This window comes from Cebus imitator, unplaced genomic scaffold (assembly GCF_001604975.1).
Source record: "Cebus imitator isolate Cc_AM_T3 unplaced genomic scaffold, Cebus_imitator-1.0 Scaffold114, whole genome shotgun sequence".
Lineage (NCBI taxonomy): Eukaryota > Metazoa > Chordata > Mammalia > Primates > Cebidae > Cebus > Cebus imitator.
This window is the reverse complement of record NW_016107429.1, coordinates 3,564,026-3,588,389: the sequence shown is the minus strand read 5'-3', so window position 1 is coordinate 3,588,389 and position 24,364 is coordinate 3,564,026. Positions and strand designations below refer to the sequence as shown.

At 34.7% G+C, this 24,364-nt stretch overlaps 1 protein-coding gene across 12 annotated transcripts in view; it reads left to right on the top strand.

Moving 5' to 3' along the window:
• TDRD3 (tudor domain containing 3) overlaps positions 1 to 24,364 on the top strand; it is a 183,519-nt gene that overhangs the window by 44,562 nt on the left and 114,593 nt on the right. For 10 of the 12 annotated variants that reach the window (XR_001828155.2, XR_001828156.2, XM_017538772.2 and 7 more), the window contains 2 exons: positions 2,162 to 2,227; positions 18,446 to 18,606. Coding sequence is in view for 10 of the 12 variants with exons in the window: in XM_017538772.2 (XP_017394261.1) it covers positions 2,162 to 2,227; positions 18,446 to 18,606 (227 nt within the window). In the remaining 2 variants the exon portion in view is untranslated. The remainder of the gene's footprint in view (positions 1 to 2,161; positions 2,228 to 18,445; positions 18,607 to 24,364) is intronic. The other 2 variants (XM_017538777.2, XM_017538778.2) reach the window with 1 other exon arrangement.

Here is a 24,364-nt window from a genome sequence, read left to right as displayed (position 1 = left end):
AGCAATTTTGATATAATGGCATCTGAATAATAACATTGTCTTTATAGTACTTACATGTTGAGTTGAATTTAGGACATTTAAATATTTGGTAGATCATTTTCATCTTGCTAAAAAGGCATCAAAATAGCATTTATATATTCAAGGACACATAGTATATATTTGTATGGCACTTTAGAAATTCTGTAAACTTTGAGTGTATAGTCTTTTTTTAGCCTGACAACAACTTTGTGAGATAGGGTTGGTGGTGCTTTTCCGTTTTAGATAGGAGTAAATTAGCTAGGTGTAGAGAATTAATGACAGTGTCCTAGATCATATGATTGCTTAATTACAGTTGGGATGGATCAAAGTTTAGGATTGTTGTCTGGTGCTCATTTATTTTATAGTGATGCCTCATTTTCCTTTGAATTAAATTTCATAATTATTGAGAAAAACCAGAAATTAGGGATCATGATATATTATAAAATTTTTATGTGTTCTGTTTTTCATTCATATTTAAATATTTCAGCTTTTTGGTAACTTCAAAATAATGTAAATGTTTTTATGAAGTGTTAGTTACATTATTGATATGATGGTTATGTATGTTAAGATGATTTTAAAAAGTAGATGTTTTATACTCACTAAAATAAACATGTTGGCTAACATTTATTAAGTGCTTACTCTGCAAGTCATTACACTGAGTGCTTTGCATCTATTAACATTTAATTTTAAAACAGTCGTAATATAGGAAAGACTGCTGTAAAAAAGTGTTTTTTTAACCGTATGTTATTCAGTACTTTCCAAGTGAAAAGACATACAACGTGAGGTGCAGTATATATTTCTTTTCATTTAGTTATTGGATTGAGGCAGCAAAAAGCCTATCTAAAGCATTGTTACCCAGGTGCCTGGATTTGGCTCTTAATTTGCCATGCACTTCTCTTCAGTGAGTTTTAATTTGAGTGATCCCTGCATTACATAAAGGAATAAATTATGATTCACAGTAGTAAAAAACTGGAAAGAATCTGTGGGGATTATATAACTTATAGTCTTGTTTCTTAAGCTGGCCACATGTGGATATTTCAAATAGGAGGATATCCTATTATTGTAGGTGTTCAAATAAGATGGTCCTGCCCCTCTGTGTGTATTTATTTCACATCACAGTAATTGTAATCATCTAGTGTTTTCTCCTTAAGTCTAACAAAAAATTTTCCCTTATAATTTATGTGGTTAAATGAACTCTAAGTCTGTTTTCTTTTATCTTGTTCTTAAGGTGATGAAGAGCTAATGTTTATTATAAGGAAAAGTAAAACAATGCAACTTTAGTTATACTAATCTCACTATCTCAAGCATCAAGTTAATTTCTTAGTTTAAATAACTGGACTTTTTTTTATGAGTACTGATAGTTTTCCTATGAACAAATTTCTTACCATTCCTTTATATTTTCACTTTCTAAAGAGGACACAGTCCTGCAGTGTTCTGCTTTGTATGTAGATTGTGTAGTAAAAATTTTCTTTTTTTATGTCATGAATGCTATAACCTTGTTTATGTTAGTCCTTATATTTTCCTTGCTGAGTTACAAGTACTTCTGCATTTTCATATTTCATTTGTTTACCAACTTCGATTTCTGTAAATTGTTTAAGCAAATGAAATTACCATAGTAAAGGTTACTGTAACTTCTTTGGTATTCCAGTGGTATTGTTTCCTGGGATATTGTATGTTATGTAGCTTTATATTATAGATATTATAGCCTATAGGGTGATATGTTTTTATGTAATGTGAAGGTTATATGGGATTCAGTTTTTAAAAATATACTATGCGTATTTATTCAAAAGCTGTCATTTGATCTTGGAAGGTAACATTAATTTTTTAGTAAGATCATAATTTACATAAATTAAGTTTTAGATTTTAATAGAGAAGAGTTACTTTGTTAAAAGGTTACCTAAAGAAATATGACCAGGATTGAGGCCTTATATGTTACTGTTCATCTTACTGGTATACTTAAAACAACGTATTATGGGGCTATGTTACTTGAAAGATTCATAACATAGATAGATCTCATGACCAGTTAAAACGAAGTGATTTTTTGTTTCACAAACCATAAATAATTTCATCTTTTGTTCATGAGATTAGATTTAAATTTACTCTTTTCTATAATTCCATTTTAATAATAATATTTTTATTTTAGACAGATCTGAGAACAATTGGCAAGAAATTCCTCCCCGCTGACATCAATAGTGGAAAGGTAGAAAAGGTAAAGAAAATCAATAACTTCTTAAATTATGCTAACTACAATAAATATGAACTAAATTACTGGAATTATTTTTTGTCAATAAAGGCTGCAAACTCTGGACGTGAACAGGTCCAAAGTCATTGTTATGGTGACTTCCATGGAAAATTATTAAGAGTTAAACTTTTGGTGGCTTTTCAATATTAAAAAAAAAAACCTTTGTTTCAGGAATTGTAACTATGATATGCTTACATGAACTGTGAGACTTACCAGATGTAATTGGTGCCCTTTACAAGGACCTTTTCTTATCTATCAATTTTTTTACCTTTTTATTTTAGTTATAGTAATAAACTATTATATTTATTTAATGAACTTATTATATGCAAATATAAGATGAGGAAAGAATATTAGGAGCAATTTGATGAAGCTGTGGATTTGTTTATTGCCGTCATTTTGCAGTACACACATATGTGTTCGTGTTACTAAATTTTTTTGTGTCAGCAAATTATATTTTTACCTGAATGTTTAATGCTGCAAGTTTAAGTTTATAATGTCTTTGTTTTTCATCAGGGGAAATGAAGTACATCTGGTTATCTTCCTTTGGGAATAATTATATACTTGAAGACATAAATGTCACTGCCACAGGTTTCTTTTTGTGAAAGCCATCTATCTTGATTCCTTTATTTATTCTCAGTCTCAAGCTTTTCTTTCATCTCTATTGTTCTTCTTAGAATCCTCTCCAGTTTCTTTACAGTTCTTTTTCTTTTGGTTATAGTAGCTATCTCAAACTTCAGTGTGCACCAGAATTTGCTGCAGGTCTGGCTAGAACACAAATTGCTGGACCTCAAGCCACCTCTAGTCCCTTCTGAGTTTCTGATTCATTAAGGCTAGGATGGAATCCAAGAATTTGCATTTTGAACAGTTTTCCAGGAGTTGTAGAATTCTGGGAAGCATACTTAAAAAAGTAGGCAACAGTCTTGACTAGATCTTTTGAGTGCAACAAATCTCTATAGGAAAAGTAAATAATGTCAAAGCAGTGTCTGTACATCCTTACATTATTTTACTTAAGAAAATTTTGAAGCTTTCTAGATTCTTGGTTTTCTGCTTTCTCTGTGTGTCCTAAAAGATGTTGAGAACTCACCTCTGCTGCAAGCTCATGGGATAGTAATACGGAGACTCTTATCTGTTCCCTTCACTCTTTCAGAATGTTTTTGCTTTTAAAAGTTTTGCACAGTGATCTTTGAATGTAGCTAACAAGAAGAAAAAGAATCTTAAAACTTTCTCATCTAGATTATTCTGTGTAAAACTTTATCTTTGAAAATATTATTAATGCAAATGTAACTTTTCACATGAAAAAAATTTGATATTTCTGCTGTTCCTCTTTGATTATATTTTTTCTTACATTACCTACTTCCAATACAATATTATTAATAAACTAATAGTTCTAGAATTATTATTTTCACATAATTCTTCTTTTTTTTTTTTAATAGAGTTTTGCCCTGTTGCCCAGGTTGAAGTTCAGTGATGTGATCCCCTGCCTCCTGGGTTCAGGTGATTGTCCTGCCTCAGCCCCCTGAGTAGCTGGGACTATAGGCACGCACCACCATGCCCGGCTAATTTTTGTAGTTTTAGTAGAGATAGGATTTCTCTGCGTTGGCCAGTCTGGCCTCAAACTCCTGATCTCAAGTCATCCTTCCACCTTGGCCTCCCAAAGTACTGGAGTTATAGGTGTGAGCTGCCATGCCTGGCCTTTTCACGTAATTATTCTTATTTATATTATGTTATATTATATTTATGTGATTAATATATAATTAATCACAGAATTAATAATTGTCTTCACCAGTATTAGTGAAGATATTTAGAAAAATAATTTAAATAACCATTTTAGAAGTTGACACACAGAAATTACTCATTTGGTTTGCCTTACATTGAGATATCACTTCACACCAGTTAGAATGGCGATCATTAAAAAATCTGGAGACAACCGATGCTGGAGAGGATGTGGAGAAATATAACGCTTTTACACTGTTGGTAGGAGTGTAAATTAATTCAACCATTGTGGAAGACAGTGTGGTGATTCCTTAAGGATCTAGAACTAGAAATACCATTTGACCCAGCAATCTCATTACTGGATATAAACCCAAAGGATTATAAATCTTTCTATTGTAAAGACACATGAACATGTATGTTTATTGTGGCACTGTTCACAATAGCAAAGACTTGGAACCAACTCAAATGCCCATCAATGATAGACTGGGTAAAGAAGATGTGGCACATATACACCATGGAATACTATGCAGCCATAAAAAAGGATGAGTTAATGTCCTTTGCAGGGACATGGATGAAACTGGAAACCATCATTCTCAGCAAACTGACACAAGAACAGAAAATCAAACACCGCATGTTCTCACTCATAAGTGGGTGTTGAACAATGAGAACACATGGACACAGGGAGGGGAACATCACATACCAGGGCCTGGGGTTGGCGGACTAGAGGAGGAATAGCATGGCGTGTGGGGGTTGGGGAGAGATAGCATTAGGAGAAATACCTAATGTAGATGACAGGGTAATGGATGCAGCAAACCACCACGGCACATGTATATCTGTGTAATAAACCTGCACTATCTCCACATGTACACCAGAACTTGAAAGTATAATAAAAAAAAAAAGTCACTATCTTCAGCCAAAGTAAATATTTAAGGAATGTATTTTTGATGTGAATTGAATTATTTTGGCTTCTTTGTTAGTAAAATAAGACTAATGTAGTAAAAGTTCCTTATTTATGTCTTCATTGGAATGCTTTATTAACCAGCATTTTACCATGAATGATGACTATAAATACATGACTCAAGAATCAGTCACTACCGCTCGGTTACTAACATTATGTAAGTTATAGTTTTTGTTTAACTCGGTTTTAATCTGTGAATAAGATATAGAACAACATTTGGCAAACAGAATATTTGAATGAGTAATCTGCCTGTATCTCTTGACCATGCCAGATTTTGGTATAAAATTATATTTTCTAGTTCTTCTTTTTTTTAAAAAATATATTAGAACAGAGTGAAAGAAAGAAAGAGCTGGGTTATCTAGTGATCGTTCAATTAGGGCATGCTAGAAACCAAAGTTCCAAAAACCAACTTAGAAAATTTAAAATATACGATAGACCAGCTATTTCAAGAAGCAGAGGAAGCACGGTTGTGACATGTTTCTGACTGAGGGTGGAGGGGAATTAAATGATGGGGACCAGGAACAGATTGGAAAGTCCAGACATAGGGTCATTGCCCTGGATTTAAATCTTCTTTTTCCTGCTTATTAGTTTTTGTGACTTTTCATAAGTTAGTTAATCTTGCTAGATTTTAAATTCCTTATTTAAATGCTACTCCCTTACGACATTGAAGACCTCAATGAGATAATGTACTTGAAACACTAAATAGTACAATGCAAATGGCAAGCTTTGAGAATTATGAGCAATTTAGGACAGTATTTTTGTCTTGGAAGTCTAAGAATATATGAATCCTTATTATGTCAGTTAGGTATCTTATTACTGAGTGATCTTCAAGGGGATTCAGTGAATAAGGTAAATTGGTAAATCATTATTGTCTGGGTTTTGGTCCCAAACCCCATGCAGAACGCTACTACTTGAGGTAGGTTGGTCTCTGTGGTAGAACTAAGGCAAGCTAAAAGCCCTGCTCTGTTTCTACTAAGCTCCAAGCCCATCTGATACTACCATTTCTGAGAGAGAAAGCCAAAGGAGAGTGAGGACTGGAGAGCATTTGATCCAATATTTAAGAAGCAGTTAAAAAGCAACAGGTAGGGGGAGGAGGCTGTCATCTTAGTAGAAGCCACCGCTATTAACCTTGTGTGGTCCCTTTGCAAGAGCCTCACCCATGTATTTTCCAATCGCCTTGGAATCTCATTCACTAGGCCTGAGGCTCACTACAATACTCTGGAGCTTTCCCAAGACAAATCATTAATCCTTTTTGGAGGTAGATTAAAGGAGTGTGGAGAGAAGTCTTCAAACTTCATGCCCAAAGTAAATGATCACACAGTGTGTATTATTATTTTTGTAATTAGCAAAACTTCGACAATGCTGTTTTCAGCCTTTGGGAACTTGAGAATGGAAAGGGAGAATGGGGAGCTGATATCTGTGATTGGGTAAGAAAGATTCTAAGTCTGTAGTTAGAAGACAGCTAATCCTGGGCACATTGAATTTACATCTCCCATTCTAAGACACATCACAGGCCTTCAGAAAGGCGTTGTCCTGAAGCTTTGAAACTGAAGTCTTAGTAATGACTATTATCACTGATTATTTTGGGAGAAGGTAGAATGGGAAAAAGTAGAAGTAACTTTATTACTAATAAATATAGTGGTTTTGCTCAGGTTCTTTTCTCTTTCTTCTATTCGCTTAACATTATTTTTCAATTTTTATCTTTTCTCCGCAAAGTTCCCCCAGAACCTTGATGCAAAAGTTTCAGAAAAATTTAAAAACTGGTGACAGTTGGGTGATGACAACTTTTTCCAGGCTTTCAGATTTTCTTATAGGCACTTTATATCTGATTCAAAAGCTGTAAAAAGTGTGAGTGGAGGTAAGTATGTTAGGGAAGCTGTATTTTGCAACTGCTTTTCTGAGTTTTTCAGGGCATGCGTTATTTTTCTCAGATATTACCAAGTCCTACGACTGCTCTTGCAGCTCATAGGATAAAAATTATGAAAAAAGTCATGATAAAAAGGAAGTATAACTGTTAATATTCTTAATATTCTTCTATTTTAATATCTTGCTGTAGCTTTTTAAACCAAGGTATAAAAGTTAATAATAAAATATAGTTTAGTTGAAAATACTTTGTTACCAATACAGCTACCTGAGGACCTCATGTACTGCAATGGAGTCCTAACTGTACAGTCTTTCAGTTCTGTGTTTATTTTTTCTAAGTTTTAAGAATGACAGGTTATATGTATGCCTTTTTAAATGTAAAACTATGATTAAGACCTCATTTTCCCAAGTAGGAGTGACTGTCTCAAACCTCAGCAGTACTGACATCAACCACAAGATGGCTTCACTGCCTTAAAATTCAAAGTGAATGTTCTCTTGCCCTTGGACAGTCTAGAAATTGGATGTTTTTAAAAAGAAAAGGATGAAAAAAGTTTTAAGCTTTGATTTCTTAAAATAATATCATGGTTCCTATATGTTAATTTAGTCTGTGTTAAGTAATACAATTTGTTTCTTTTAGTAAGCTATATATTAAAATTAAACATCTACTTGTAATTTTAGAAAACATGGATTACTAAAACTCTTATGCTTTATTTACAAGTCCTTATTGCTAATTACTAATAGGAATTCTGTGGAGTTTAAATAGATACTTTTTCGGATAATTGAAAAATAAACTATTCACCCTTACCTTTTTTTTTTTTCTTTTGGTTCCAAGGAACAAAAAGAGAAGTGAGAATAGGAAAAGCGTTACTTTTGGCAGGTAGTCCCACATGCTTTCCTTCTGTTCATTTGCTATAAATTACTTTATGATTGAATATGAGTAACTTATATGCCATACTGTTATTTTGAGGTTTAAAAGGAGACTTTTTACTTTCAGGGAATCTTAAGTTTGGGAAAACCTATTCAAGATTATGTTGTCAATTTCTTAATTATAAGGCATTTATTAAATGTTTTAAAAATTCCTAAGAGGTAGTAGATCTTCTAGTTAATATACCACTATATAATTCAGAAGTTTTAAATTTTATTATCATTTATTTTCCACTTAAACTCCCTTGCCACATAAGAATATCATTTGAAACATTTGAGATTAGGATTAGGTACTGCCTTCCATACAGTTATTTCTTCCAATATTCTTGATGCTTTTCATCTGCTCCCCTCTTGATCTTTTTTGGCACCATCATCTACCTTACTCAGGACAACCCTGGTTTTTGGTGAATTCTAATCATCGGTGTTTTGTTTTTCTTCTGTCATTTGTTGAGGGCCTACACTATGCTAGGTCCCATGTTAAATTTATGTGTATTATCTATACAATATTCAGAACAACACAAAAAATATAAACGATTACAGCCTTTCCTTTTATTTTAGAGATAAGAGAATTGCACCTTCCCTAAGTTCACAGTTTTTTTTGTCGCTATAGCACCTGAGTCTCCTTCCCTCAGCTGTCAGACAAATGGCTTTTATTTTTCAAATTTCAACTGAAGTGTGACCCTACTTCTCTTCTAAGTTTCTTGACCTCTTTTGAGCAGAATTAATTTTTAAATATGAATGTTCTTATTGCCCTTTATACCTACATCTGTTTTTAGTATGTAACAAATATTATCATGCTTTTAGAATACGCACTACAAAGAAGACAGGCTGTGCCGTGAGATAGATCTGAATTGGAGTTCTGATTTGCCTGTTACTGATTGACCACTGTTAAAGTACTTTACCCTCTGTCCTTAATTTTCTTATTTAGTATACACAAATATTCCTAATGTGCTTTATCTATCTGGAGGTAAGTTAAAGAACTCATGTAAAGATCCTGCTACATTTTCTGGTGTATGTCTAGGAAGTGCTAAGTAAATTATAGTTAAAGCACTAGATTTTTTTTTTTTTTTTATCAGTTTCTGTATGTATATTTGTGCTAAGTGATAGCAATATAGAGATCAAGAAAGCCGCTGTCTTCTTGGAGCACGTAGCCCAATGAGAGATTGAGAAACCAACAATGTCAATGTAGTGAGACAAATGCTATGTCAAAGGTGTGTACAATAAAGGGGCAGCTGTTTCAGTTTAGTGAGGTTATTAGGTTGCTTTTCTTGCTAACCTGTTAAGCTTTTAGATATGTGATATTCAGTGAAGGAATGGTGGTTAGATGCCCCATATGGGATTGCATTTAAAATATTAGGGTACTGATATACGGTACATGCACACATACACACCCAGATTACACATACACACCATATTTAATATTTTCTATTACACAAGAAGCTCCTTTGTAGTAGAAACTAAAGAATAGAAAATAAAGCTTGACAGATAATCACTGGTAACAATACATGGAAGATAAGTATAGGGGATATTTGTAATTTCTAAAACCTGAATTCTCTCCCTGTGTTTGGGGGAATTTAGCATGTTAAGAGTCTTGGTAATAGAGAAGAAGAAAATGCCAGATACTTTTCTCCCAGCCTCCTTTGCAGCTATGCTAGTCAGGTGTAGCTGCCTTGAAGTTGTGCCATTTACACACACAAAAAGCAGGAACTGTGGAGAATCCTGTCTAGTAATAGTTGAAGCTGCAGCAAGATTGTTTCTGGAGTAGTAGCTGCAGGAGTGCCAGAGTACGTGTCCAGAGCTAATGAGATCACTGGTACAAGGCATAGTGTTAGATACTTGCCGTTGGCTGGATCCAGCTTGTTCCAGCTCATGAAGTTGATGGTTGGCATCTTTCCCCAATTTAGAGTGCAATAACATCCAGCTGATGGTTGTGGTTGGCCATGGAAATTGGCACAAATTACTGAGTAGAGTGGCTTTTCCCTGTCCCTCTACCAGAAGTATTTTACCAACACACCTCTGCATGCATGTAACAGTTTTCCTAAGGAATATAACCAGGAATGAAACTCTATTGCATTGTGGAATTAAGCCAGTATTCAACTTTACAAGATAATGCCAAATTATCCTGCAAAGCACTTGTATCAGCTTATGTTACCTTCAGTATTGTCTATGAGATTCAGTTGAGCCATATCTTTTGTGGCATTTGAAATGATCAAAATTTTCTAATCTTGTGATTGTAAAATACATTATTTTTCCTTAGATTAGTCCTTCCCCTGTGCATACAGAGTTTTTGAATCAAATGATTAAGACTTAAAATATCATGTTGGAGTTTTGATTGAAATTGCATTGAATCTGCACATTAGCTTAAAAACATCTTTATATGATATATTACCAGTGAAATGCTGGTAAAATCCTTCTCTGAAGAGCAAAAAAGAGCCCTTACACATAGGATTTGCCATTTTCTATGGTGTAAATATTTTCTGTATGGCTGATTATAAGCTATGTTATGAAATCACTGAACCTGGAATTAGGAAGAAATGTACATAAAGAAAGCTCTTGTGAGCTGGTATAAGCTGGCTCCAGCACAACGCTGGATGTATCTTTCTTCATTTATTAATTCTTTCTATAAGCTTTTATAACTTATTGGAAGTATATACGCTGTGCATCTTTTGTAAGCTTTATTCCTGGATCTATTTTTGTTATTGTAAATGGTGTTTTAGAAATTTTTTAAATTACTATTTCTATCTGTTACTGGTACATGGAAAGGCAGCTGATATTTGTATATTGATTGTAATTCTGTCACCTTCTAGTTACTATTCTTATATTATTTATTCTTACATTATTATTCTTATATAGTCTTATATTCTTATTTCAGTTATAATTTTAAAAACACCATTTATAATAGTATAAGAATAATATATTATTATATATATTCTTTTATGTTTCTCTATAAATTTGCCTTTTCTTATAGCTTGTTGTGTCTATCATTTAGTGTAGTATTTTTTAGGGTAGTCTATGACATAGCGTATGTCAATAGTTTTTCCTATTTACTGGCGAGTAATATTCCTTTGTATGGATATATCACATTTTGTTCTTCCACTTACTATTAGATTGGTGCAAAAGTAATTGCGGTTTTTGATATTGTGTCTTATAACTGTTATCAGTTCTTAAATTGTTGGTTTATGCCTTTACTCTTAGCTTCTTGATCACTTTTGTCAGTTATCAATTTCATACTTTGTTACAGTAGACTTTGTTAACGTTCTTATTGTATTTTTAGTTTGATTCATTTATTTTTCTCCTACCTGATTTGAACTAATTGCTTTTTTTTCTTAACTTTTTAGTTCAACTCAGTTTTACTTTTTCAAAAATAGGTTATAAGATATACCAAAGAAACTATACAATACAAAATTTAACAATGAAGTTAAAGTATATAGCAAAAGCCAAATATGACAATACACATGAATAATATTTAAAATAAGCCTTTCAATCCTAGAAAACTAAAATGGGGAGAACTTTGCTGAAGGGTAACATACATAAAATGAGGACTAATAGCAAGGAACAATTCTAAACATTTTCCCAATGACTGATTAAGCCTCAAAAAGATAACTTAGGAAAATGATTAACATGTAGTTTTTATTTTTTCCTAGTCAATTCAGTTCTACTTAAATCTGGTTACCAATTAATATATATATAAATTAGAGTAACTTTTTTTCTACTCAATTACTATCATTTTTTCTTTTTCACCTTTTCCCTAATTTTCTGTAGCAACACTGTTCCTTTGGTTTGATCAGTTGAACTCAATAAGTTTGGTGCCTAAAATGAGTATTAACTCTTATTGTAATAATAGCACTTGGGAAATGCAATCCTTGAAAAGGCAAATCTTTAACCAAGGTGCTTGACAAAGCTAAGTATCCATTCTCCATGTGACAGCGTCTCCCATGTTAATCACTAGGATAATGGCTGCTCTTGGCTAGATCAAATGACCTTGTATGATACTGGAATGCTCCCTGGTGAGGTACTGTAGAGCTATGTGCACAAACACCCACCCATTTAAACTTCCAATAAATACAAAGTATCATTTTAAACTATTTCATTAGAATAAATTTAAAATATTGCATTTCTGTTGGCCTGCTTTGCTTTTTGAGCTGGCTTGAAGTGCTGTTTGTGACATAGAAGACAACTTCTTTGTTCAACTCATTAATTTTCTTTTTCAGTTTTCTTTACTTTAAGGCTATTAAATTTTTTTCTAGCACTGATTTAACTATATTCTTGTATTTATATAGGAAATATATGTGTATTTACATATTTATAAACATAACTATATATTCAGATATGAAGATTTTATACACGGTACTTTCATTATTCAGTTCTAAATATTTTTCAATTAATCTTATTCTTTATTTTGATTACAGAATATTAGATTTTTTTGGTTACAGTTTTCTAATTCAGCTACATTGTGATCAGAGGATTTAGAATGAATGATAGCTCTATTTTGAAATTTGTAGAGTTTTTATGGCTTGTTATGTATTTGTAAATGTCACATATATGCTTGAGAAGATACTTGTTTCTATTGGGTTTAAAGTTCTATATAAATTTTCTAGTTTAGGCTTATTATTTTGTAGTTGTGTTTGATAATTACAAATTCTCAAGTCCTTAGGGGCTTAAATTTTTTTTTCTTTTATGTTTCTCAATCTTTGTAACTTGCTTCCTTGTAAGTCTCACGTTAGATTGTTAGGATTTCATTTTTCTTGATTTTTCTGTGTGAGGATCGTGGCCACTTGAATCAGAAATGCTGTTTTTTTAAAGAAGGGATATGTGCTTGTTTCTGCCTTGAGCTAGTGGGGGTGCTATTGACTTACAGCGAGTTAAAGTGCTGGCTAAGTTTAACTTTGCCCCTTTGCCACCAGCCCAAAGCTGAAACTCTTAGTTGCAGTGTTGTTACTGCAAGAAGCAAACATACATCTTCTCTGGAGGGAAGTGTCAAAATTGGGGTTCCCCAGAGATACACATCTCTGTTTAACATCAGGAATGTTTCTGAAATTTCTAACAATGTATAGTTGTTTTCTTGGGTCTGATACCATACTTAGAATGGTACAAGGGGGTGTGTGACAAATCAAACTTTATTATTTTTTTTCTCTCTTCCTATCCCACGTCTATGTTTATTTATTAAAGTCAAATTGTGTTAATGTGATATTGAGTCATTGGATAGAGAAAGTAGGTAAAAAAGACGTTGTGATAAATGCTATTTAAAACTTCTCTTTCAGGCTTTTAAAGTGGCTCTAGGCAGAATTTGTATTTCTTCTTCCAGTGCAGCTTTTTTGAAACATTGCCCTGTTGCTTGGGCCTCAAGGTAAAGATGTGAATAATGTAGTCAAAAACCTCCCTTGAAATAAAAGAATGGATGAAAAAATGAGCCCTAGGAAATCTCCCCTGAAGCCACTGGAAATGCTTTTGGAAGTAGTCATAGGGTAGAGAAAGAAATGAATTGTGACTTTAAGTAGATAAAAAAATGATGGAAGATGAAACTATTTCATTTTCTCCTTATTTTAATTTACTTTGCAATAATGGAGCATTGATTGGAACTGAATCATACTTACAGATTCCTTTTGGGTATATACTTTGTTTCTAGGGTTGATAGAGAATGTGATGCTTATGTTGTAAGGTATATAGATTAACTTCTTCCTCAAGGAAATTAATAAGATTACAAAAATAGGTCAGGTGTGGTTGCTCACGCCTGTAATCCCACCACTTTGGAAGGCCAAGGTGGGTGGATCACCTGAGGACGGGAGCTCGAGACCAGCCTGGTCAACGTGGTGAAACCCCATCTCTACTAAAAAAGATACAAAAATTAGCTGGGTGGTTGCTCACACCTGTAATCCCAGCTACTGGGAAGGCTGAGGAAGGGGAATCACTTGAACCTTGGAGCATGTTTGCAAGAAGCAAACATACCTCGTCTCTGGAGGGAAGTGTCCAAATTGGGGTTCCCCAGAGATAGGCATCTCTGCGTAACATCAGGAATGTTTCTGAAATTTCTAACAATGTATAGTTGTTAGATGTTTCTTACATTCCTGCGTAACATCAGGAATGTTTCTGAAATTTCTAACAATGTATAGTTGTGCGGTGAGCCAAGATCAAGCCATTGCACTCCAGCCTGGGTGACAGAGAGAGTCTACGTCTCAAAAAAAAAAAAAAAAAAAAAAGTTTACAAAAATAAATGGTTGGAATATGTTTTCAGGCTAAGTGTCTTAAATCGTTTCTAGAGTTAAGAAAAAAAAAAATCCGTTGTAAGCGTTTATCCAGGTGTGATCATACTGTAGAGAATTGGTCCCCGTCATCCAAACTTTGGAGAGTCTGATACACAAGAATGTTATTTAGTATGATCAATAAATTAATAAACTAACAATCATTTAAATCTAATATTTTATATCAGTTGGTATAACCAATTAGGAGTTTAGATGACAGAGGTGTTCATCTACCTCAGGAGAAGGAATGATGCTTAGATTAACAGCCTAAGAGAATATTTCTAGCAGATACTTAATATTATTTATTAGAGATGCTTACCTGGAGGCACAATGATACATCGTTCTAAGCCATTAAAACTTTTTATAGTAATTTATTTTGACTGTTTCTTATTACTCGTACAAAAGAGAAAATCAGATTAAAGAAAGCTTGGGTGATCAAAATTAATCCTTTTTATTATTTTTATTTGAAATTGGTATTTTTTTTTTTTTTACTTTGGAGTTGCTCTTGACAGTAGTTAAGAAAGATTTTGAAATTCTTGTCTATTTTGTGGATGTTTTAGATGATTTTTTTAATTTTTATTTTTTATTTTTATTTATTTTTGGTCTTTTTTTTAATTTTAGGTTTTGGGGTACATGTGAAGGACATGCAAGATTGTTGCATATGTACACACATGGCAGTGTGATTTGCTGCCTTCCTTCCCATCACCTATGTCTGGCATTTCTCCCCATGCTTTCTCTCCCCAAAGATGATATATATATATATATATATATATATATATATATATTTTTTTTTTTTTTTTTTTTTTTTTGAGCCAGGTTCTCATTCTGTCACCTGGGCTGGAGTGCAGGAGCACAATCATGGTTCACTATAGCCTCCACCTCCCAGGCTCAAGAGATCCTGCCATGTCAGCCCTCCAAGTAGCTGGGACTGCAAGCACACACCACCATGCTTGGCTAATTTTTGTACTTTTTGTAGAGGTGGGGTCTTCCTGTGTAGCCCAGGCTGATCTCAAACTCTTGGGTTTAAGCAAACTACCCACCTCCGACTCCCAAAGTGCTAGGATTACAGGCCTGAGTCACTGCGCCCAGCCTTAAGATGATTTTAGATTCAGGATTTAAGGTCTTAGAACCATAACATTAAAAAAAATTTATTATGTATATTTTATTTAGGTCCAGTACTTCCCTATGTTTTAACTACAGAGTATAAGAAACTGAATATTGTAAGCAGAATAATGAAAAAAGTCATTATATATACTGGTTTACTTATAGAATATAAGTTTCTGAACTGTGGAACTACTAACTTAAGGCTTAATGATTCAAATTAAGAAGTGACAGGAGATTCTGTAAAATTCGTGGGTTTCTCAGGAGGATCTAATAAATAATACTTCCTTTTCTACTTTGGTTTTGAACCAATTAACAAGAGTGGCATATGTGGGCCAAAATAACTTTATTACTGATTAAAATATATTTTGAAGATGTGTCTTAGTGGGGCGGGCATATGGATACATTAACCGAACCACAAAACATATAGGCTTGTACACTCACTCATGGAAGTGCCAATCCAGTGAGGAGGCTGAATAAGTGCCCCCTCCCTCATGCTCCCTAGCTAGGCTAGATCTCAAGAGGAAGATGAGTGAGGCTGAGGCTAACATACAGTATTTTCTTCACAATCAGGTAATTTATTCCATAAGTGGGTATATTAATTAGCTGAGGCTGCTGTAACAAATTACCACAAACTTGGTGGCTTAAAACAATGGAAATTAATTTTCTCACAGTTTTGCAGGCCAGAAGTCTAAAAGGATCAGCAGGGTTGGTTCCTGTTGGAGGCTCTGAGGGAGTATCAGTTCCATGCTTCTCTCCTAGCTTTTGGTAGCTGTAGTGGTCCTTGGCCTTTTTCGGTTGTAGATGCATAACTTTAATTTCTGCCTTCATTTTCACATGGTGTTTATACCCCGTCTCTCTCTGTTTCCCTTTCTCTCCTAAGGACACTCATCATTGGCTGTAGGGCCCACTATTTCACAATGTTCTTATCTCTGGATCCTTACCTTAATTATATCTGAAAACAGCCTTGTTCCCAAATGAGGTCACATTTATAGGTTCCAGGTAGACTTGTCTTTTGGTGGGGCCACTATTTAACCGACTAAAAGGGGTGGAGAGGCCAGAAGTTGGATTAATTAAATAAGTAAAGTTGCTGCTTGCTTGGAATTCAGCACTTGGGACAGGTGTTTCTCCCTATCCTTCATTCCTCAGATCTTTGTTCTCATAGTCAACCAGATGTAGGAGATCACCAAAATAGTCCTATTCCTGCTCTGTGTTTGCATCATTGGCATATCTTCAATTTGTGTTTCTTTGACAGAATCTTTTAAAGTGACTTACCCATTTTATGAGCATTAGTAGGGAAAACTAGGTAATGTGATACATATGTCCATTTAACTGTGCACAAAGAACAGGCAGTTGGTCACAATACACTGAAAACAAGGGAAGGTGTCATCCCAACACCAAGGGAGTTAGAACTACCAAAATTCCACAAAGATGCTTAGTTACCTGTTTTGTATGGCTTGAATAAGGGGTACGATTATTGCTCTGGATATCAAATATTGGTAAAGTTGGACTTTTTTTGGCTACTAAACATTAAATAAAAGCAAATGTTTTCCTCCTACATTTGAATGGAAATATAGCGCCTAGGATGCATGAGTCTCACTTTGCAACACATAGGCCTAGATCATCACCAACTGTGTGGTGGGTTTTTTGCAATGATGTAAGTGGCCTAACTCCATGCTCTCCATGTATAGAACACTTGAAATATGGCTAGTATGATTGAACAATTGAATTTTAAATTTCACTTAATTTTAATTAAATGCAAATTTAAATAGCTACATGTGGCTGGAGGATTGTCTTGGACAGCACAGACTAGATATTTGTCAATGCCTAGGCTGAAAATACTGGGTACCAAAATAAACAGAATTACGACTTTACAATAATTATAACATGCCCGTGATAAATGTCCTTATTTTAATGGCATTAACAAAATCAAAAGAAAAAGTTCATCCTGAATTAGCGGCTTATCTATACTTGTTAAGAGTTTTGGATTTGCTTCAACTTGAAATTTTTTTCTTAAGTGAAAATTAGACGAAATTTTAGATTCTCTTTTCTAATTATATTCTCTAGGCCTAAATTTATTGTAACAAAATTATTCCTTTTTTAGGCAAAATACTGGTAAATATGGAGTAGAAATTTTTCAACTTGGGAACATGCTTGCTCAAGAAATTTAGTGTAAATATTTGTCAGTCATTTTACATTTCTCTTTGCTGAAAATATAAATTAATATGAACAGAAAAATTGTACTTAAAAGCCTATTTTTAAGAAAGTCTTTCTCCCCTAAGGTATAATACTACTTAAAGATGTAGAAATTGTCACTTTAGTTAAATTTATTTTTCAGACATGTAAGCAGATTCTACTGTTATTTCTCAACTGTGCTCTATTTGTTTTATTTTTATATTTTTATCTTTGAAATTTGGCTAACACATATGGCATTAGATTTAATATCAGAGTGAAAGTTTTTATTTTAAAAAGGAAAATGTAAAAATATGTTAATTACAACTCATACCTCTTGAACTTTATGTAGTTTTGGTGGTATTGTATTCTTCATGTATACCAGAAGAGGGTGCACTTTAAACTTACTGTCTTTAAATAGAAAGCATTGTTTTGTTGTTGTTTTGAGATGGAGTCTAGCTTTGTCACCTCAGGCTGGAGTGCAATGTCTTGATCTCAGCTCACTGCAACCTCCACTTCCCAGATTCAAGAGATTCTCTGCCTCAGCTTCCCAAGTGGCTGGGATTACAGGTGCACACCACCATGCCCAGTTAATTTTTGTATTTTTAGGAGAGACAGAGTTTCACCGTGTTGGCCAGACTGAGGTCACAAGCTCCTGACCTCAGTTGATCCTCCTGCCTCAGTCTTTCAGGTGATCCGCCTGCCTCAGTCTTTCAAAGTGCTGGGATTACAGGTGTGAGCCACCACGCCCAGTCCAGAAAGCATTTTTTTGGACTGCTGCCATAAATTTGATTCCCTTAAAAAAACTGCAAAGTTCTTTATTTTCAAAATATCCCTTAATGTACAAGTAGGGAGAAGCGGGATATATGTGTGTGATTTAGAGTGCATAAGGCTAACAATATCAATAAATAAACCTTTCATCCAGAAATATAACTTTGTTTTTCTAGGGTTTTCTTTTCTCATTACCTTCTGAAAATAAATTCAGAATTATTAAAGAAAAATTGTTCTTTAGGAGACCTTTTTGAAGTTTTTCGTTTCAATATCAAAACAAACAAAAACCTGATAATATGTAACTTCAGTTTCGCTCTTAATTGAAGGTATTACAAATCATAAAGCATGACCATTAAGGAAAAGAGAAACACTATAAATGAAAGTACAGCCATGAATAGAGTTTCATGACTAGATAGTGATTTTTATTCTTTTGTGTTTTGACAGCTTGAAGGTCCATGTGTTTTGCAAATTCAAAAAATTCGCAATGTTGCTGCACCAAAGGATAACGAAGAATCTCAGGCTGCACCAAGGATGCTGCGATTGCAGATGACTGATGGTCATATAAGTTGCACAGCAGTAGAATTTAGTTATATGTCAAAAATAAGGTGATTGGCACTTTATTTTGTGTATTTGTTATAGAGTGTTGAAGGTGCTATTCAGTGGAATAATTTAAGAATTTCGAAAAGGAGAAGTGGACCCTTACATTATAACTTTTCAGAGGAAATTAGAGAGCTTTGCATTTCTGCTTTATCTATATAAAAATAGTTAAGAATAGTATGGCCTGGGGAGGTGAGTCACGCCTGTAATCCTAGCACTTTGGGAGGCTTAAGGGGGTGGATCACCTTAGGTCAGGAGTTCAAGACCAGCTTGACCAAAATGGTGAAACCCTGTCTCTACAAAAATACGAAAATTAACTTGGCATGATGGCGGGTGCCTGTAATCCCATCTACTTGGGAGGCTGAGGCAGGAGAATAGCTTGAACCTGGTAGAGGGAGGTTGCAGTGAACTGAGATCATGCTGAGGGAATGTGTTCTCCTTCCATGTCCACAAGGGGGCGTAGTTTTAAGGGCAAGAACTTCCCTGCACCATGCCCCCTCCCTTCTGTCTTCTTCGGGGAAATTTAACGGTTTATGTTTAATTTTACTGCACAGGAAGAAACTAAGAAACTATTTTTGTATATTTAGTAGAGACAGAGTTTCACCATATTGGCCAGACCGAGGTCACAAGCTCCTGACCTCAGGTAATCTGCCTGCCTCAGTCAATCACTCCAGCGGAAGCTTAGAGAAACTCCTTTCATTGGCCAGAGGAACTTGGGGAGGTGGGAATTTCTCCCATGATAAATTTCCCTGCTCCTTCACCCACACCGGATTTCCAGCTCTCTGGAATCTCCTCCCACATAGTGGGAGCTCCCTTTCCTTTCTTGGATTTCCCCCCTGGAGTTCCCTTCCACGCTCTTCGTGGAAATTTTTCTCTCTTCTCCTTTTTTCCCCTCTTTACCTAAATAAAATCACCTTTCTGCAACATTTCTTGGGTCGGGTTTTTCCATTCAAGCTTACAGCACACCTGCAGTGGTACCCTTTCTCATCCTTGAAATAGCGGAGACCAAAAACCTACGACATTCTCGCGGGGGAGCTGTGCCTCACCTGTACCCTAAAAACCCGGTTACAATGCCATTGCACGCTAGCCTGGGTGACAGAGTGGGACTCCAGTTCAAAAAATAAAATAATAGAAAAAAATCGTAGTTAAGAATATAGTTACTTCTTGATTCAGTGTTAATTATAAAAACAAATTTATGGTGTTCTTGTATGAAAATAATATTTTTAGTTTTGTCTGATATTTTAGGTTACTCAGTTGTTTAGAACAAACAGAATTTTTAAAAATATGGTTTCATCTTTGACAATTCAGTAGCTATGTATAATAGTGTGTCCATCATACTGTGTAATGTTCTTGCAGTTTTATAGGCTAATGAATTTTCCTAGGAAATGATTGAAGTCAGGGAGGTTTGTGACTGACTTCAGTCATTTGCTAGGAAATGATTGGGAATGATTTTCCAAATCCTTCATTTGGTTATTTTAATAAGAGACTTTTAGAGTTGTGCCCAGTGGAATGGAAGAAAGCAATAAGAAGGAAGGGAAAGTGTCCCCTTTATTTTCAGTGTTTCTATTTGGCCATTCTGAGCTCTGTTTTCTGAGGTGGAAACTTCCACTAGACATTTGCATCCCTCCTCCCACCTGCCTTTTTTGGTCTTCTTTGTCATTTTATATGCTTACATTTGCAGCTTGGCTCCTCAGCTTTTTCACTTAATATGAACTCCTATATCATACTTTTCTCTTGAGCAGGCATTTATCAGGTGTTCCAGCCCTTTACCAGTGTTGCAGGTACAAAGGTAAACGGGGTTTAGATTTCAGCCTCTTAGTAGCTCATATGCTAATGAGGTAGCACTTAGGCATGCAAATATTATAAGAAATATATGAACTGAAATTACTAAGAGTCCCGAAAATTACTTCTGCCTAGGGTAACCAGGAGTGGGTTTAAAATATGAGTAGGTGTTTTAAGGTGGGGAGGGAATAGCACATGCAAAGACACAGTGTTCTGACAACAGAAAGACTGAGAAGTAACATTTGGTGGAACGTAGGTGATTTAGAACAGTGGTTATGTGAGAAGATATGTGTTAGGTTGAGGCCTTGTATGATATCTTCAATGATTTGTCTTCCTTTTTCTTCCTTTATCTGGTATTTGCATCTGGTAAATTAGGCCCCCTCCTCAGAAGTTGTAAGTTTGTCTAAAATGTTAATTCCTGTACACTAAGGGAGATTTGTTGACTTTGTGATTATGTTGTCTTCTTTTTGAAGAATAAGATTCCTACTTTTGTGTAGAAACAGCTTTTCAAATTATGACAAATTCAGTCACACCCCTTGCAAGGGAGCTCACAGATGACTCAGAAGGAAGACTTGCCATGTAATGGCCCACTCTCTGATTTTATGGCTGTATATTTCTCTGAGTAGTAAAAACACAAGGTCAGTTTAGCATTGGGCAGTTGTAGCATTGGTAAGTTATAGCCTACTCTGCCCAATGCTGTCTACTGTCATCCCTTGTTGAAAATATTTGAAAGATATTTTACCAAATAAGTTTGTAGTTATCTTAGAAGGAAGATGAAACAACTTTTTAGATAGGATAAACCAGGTGCTGATACAGATGTGTTACCTTACGTGGGCTTTGCATTTCTCTGAGGTGCTTGTTTCTACTCTTCTGTCCCACCTTCTGCCCCATTCCTTGCTTTTTTTTTTTTTTTAATTGCAATGAAGAGAGATTAAAGGAACCTTGGGATGCCAATAAAAATATTAACTAAACCAAAATATGTTTTCTTAATAAGAATTAATTATGGTTCTGAAGGTGATAGTAAAAATTGTATTAAAATTTTAGTCCCTGAGTAAAAAAAAGAACAAAGCTGGAGGTCTCATATTTATTACCTGGTTTCAAACTACACTACAAAGCTATAGTAACCAAAATAGCATGGTACTGGCATAAAACCAGACACATAGACCAGTGGAACAGAATAGAGAACCCAGAAATAAGTCCATATACTTATAGCCAACGCATTTTCAACAAAGGTATCAAGAACATACATTGGGAAAAGGGCAGTCTCTTTAATAAATGGTTCTAGGAAAACTAGATAACCATATGTAGAAGAATGAAATTTCCATCTCTCACCATATAGAAAAATCAGCTTAAATGTGGCCGGGCATGGTGGCTCACACCTGTAATCCCAGAACTTTGGGGGGGTCAAGGTGGGCAGATCACCTGAGGTCAGGTGTTCAAGACCAGCTGGGCCAACATGGTTAAACATGGTGGTACACACCTGTAACCCCAGCTACTCGGGAGGCTGAGGCAGGAGAATCACTTGAACCCAGGAGGCAGAGTTTGCAGTGAGCTGAGATCATACCATTGTACTCCAGTCTGAGCAACAAGAGTGAAACTCTGGCTCCNAAAAAAAAAAAAAAAAAAAAAAAAAAAAAAACCGCTTAAATATAAGATGTGAAATTATGAAATTACTAGAAGAAAACATTGGAGAAATGCTTCAAGACATTGGTTTGGGCAAATATTTTTTGGATAAGACCTAAAAAACATAGGCAACACAAGTAAAAAGTAGACATTTGGGATTATATCAAACTAAAAAGCTTCTGCACAGCAATGGAAACAATGAACAAAGTGAAGAGACTACCTACAAAATGGGAGAAAATATTTGCAAACTATCCATTTGACAAGGGATTAATATCCTGAATATATAAGGAGCGCAAAAAAAAAAAAAAAAAAAAAAAAAAAAAAATCCATTTAAAAATTGACACAAAAGACCTGAATAGACATTTCTCTAAAGAAGACATACACACAGCCAACAGGTATGCGAAAAACTACCTAGCATCACTAATCAACGGAGAATGCAAATCAAAACAAAAGTGAGAGATCATCTCACATGGTTAGAATGCCTGTTATCAAAAAGACAGAAAATAACTGCTATAGTTTGGATATTTGACCTTCCAAATCCTATATTGGAATTTGATCCCCAGTGTTGGAGGTAGGGCCTAGTGGGAAGTATTTAGGTCATGGGGGAGCAGAGCCCTAATGAATGGCTTGGTGCCATCCTTGCAGTGAGTTCTTACTCTGTTAGTTCCTGTGAGAACTGGTTGTTAAAAAAGAGCCTGGCACCTCTCTCTTCTCTTTCTTGCTTGCTTTTTTCATGTGTTCTGCATATACCCCTTTGCCTTCTGTCATGAGTGAAATCGTCACCAGAATTGAATGCTGATGCCATACTGCTTGTACAGCTTGCAGAACTATGAGCCAAATAAACCTTTCCTTATAGATTATCCAGCCTCAGGTATTCCTTTATAGCAACACAAATAGACTAAGACAATAGCAAATGCTGTTGAGGATGCAGAGAAAGGGGAATGCTCAAAGACAAATATTGCATGTTCTCACCCATGTGGGAGCTAAAAAAAATTGATCTCCTGCAGATAGAGAGTAAAATGGCAACTGGGAAGGATAGTGGGGAGTGAGTGATAGGAGGGGATTGGTTAATGGGTATAAAAATACAGTTAGATAGAAAGAATAAGATTCAGTAGTGTAATAGGGTGACTGTAGTTAACAGTAATTTACTGAATATTTCAAAATGATTAGAAGAGTAGATTCTTAATGTTCTCAGCAAAGAAAAGATAAATGTTTGAGGTGATAGATATCTCAGTTACCCTGATTTGATCATTACACATTGTATATATGTGTCAAAATATCACATATGCCCCCAAAATATGTATAATTATGATATCAAAAAATAAAAATTTAGCCCCTATTCCCTTTTGTGGGAGTAGAACTTGGATTTAATCTGGTGAGACTATCAATTGTTCCAATGAAATTGTAGGTCCAGCTTCAAATAATTTGACTACATAGATCTTAGGTAAATAATCTAATTCATTGGCAGTTTCTTTAGAGGAAAAGAGTACAGTAGCCTGGTGTCCTTAGTGTTTATTTTTATTTATCCCTATACGTTGACTGTAAGAGTTATGAAAGTCTGGATTTGCTGATTGTCTGGAATTGGGAACACTTCTTCACGCTTGTAATTGTATTAAGCTGTTGCTGATCATGAAGGCTAATAGATGGTTCTAAGTTTACTACATTTACCACTGCAAAGCTGTCTACTTAAGGGTTAGGTTAGGCAGGGCTATGACCATTCATTTTGTCAGTTGTGATTGATCACTAAAAATGATTAAGCTTGGAGCCCTCAAAATAATTTTAATGGCTTTATTGAGATAGCATTGATATATAAAAATTATATATACAGTATGTAAGATGCACAGAATATTTTTAAATATATAATCTATCTTACTCTGTATGGCCTCTTTAAAGTTTTAAAATCAGGCATCCTCTATTTCTTCTTGTTAGTAATTATTTTATCAATTATCTTTCTCCAAAAAAGGCCGGTGATATTAGCACTCTGACTGATTTGCTCTTGCATATATTAGCATGTGGTGAACTTTATGAGGTTTTAAGATGTGCACAGTGCAAAGCCATTTCAGAATAATTTTCTAATTTATCCTAAGTATTTTAGGACAGACTTTACCTTAGAAGTACTATTTGCAGTACTTTACTTCTTGCTGTATGTGAGGAGAGTTACGGTGGGGCTTGGTATATATGCTTTTATTTTAGAACAAACCTAAGTGACAAAATGGATTTCTTTCCTTGTTTTCGTTTGCCAAAGAGTTGGTAAGAGGGTAAACATTTGTCTCTGGTTTTCTATAAGAGGAGTCATGGTCCAATCGACTGCTGTTACCTTCACCATTCAAGTTTTTAAATCCTGAGTCAAGCCAAAAAAAA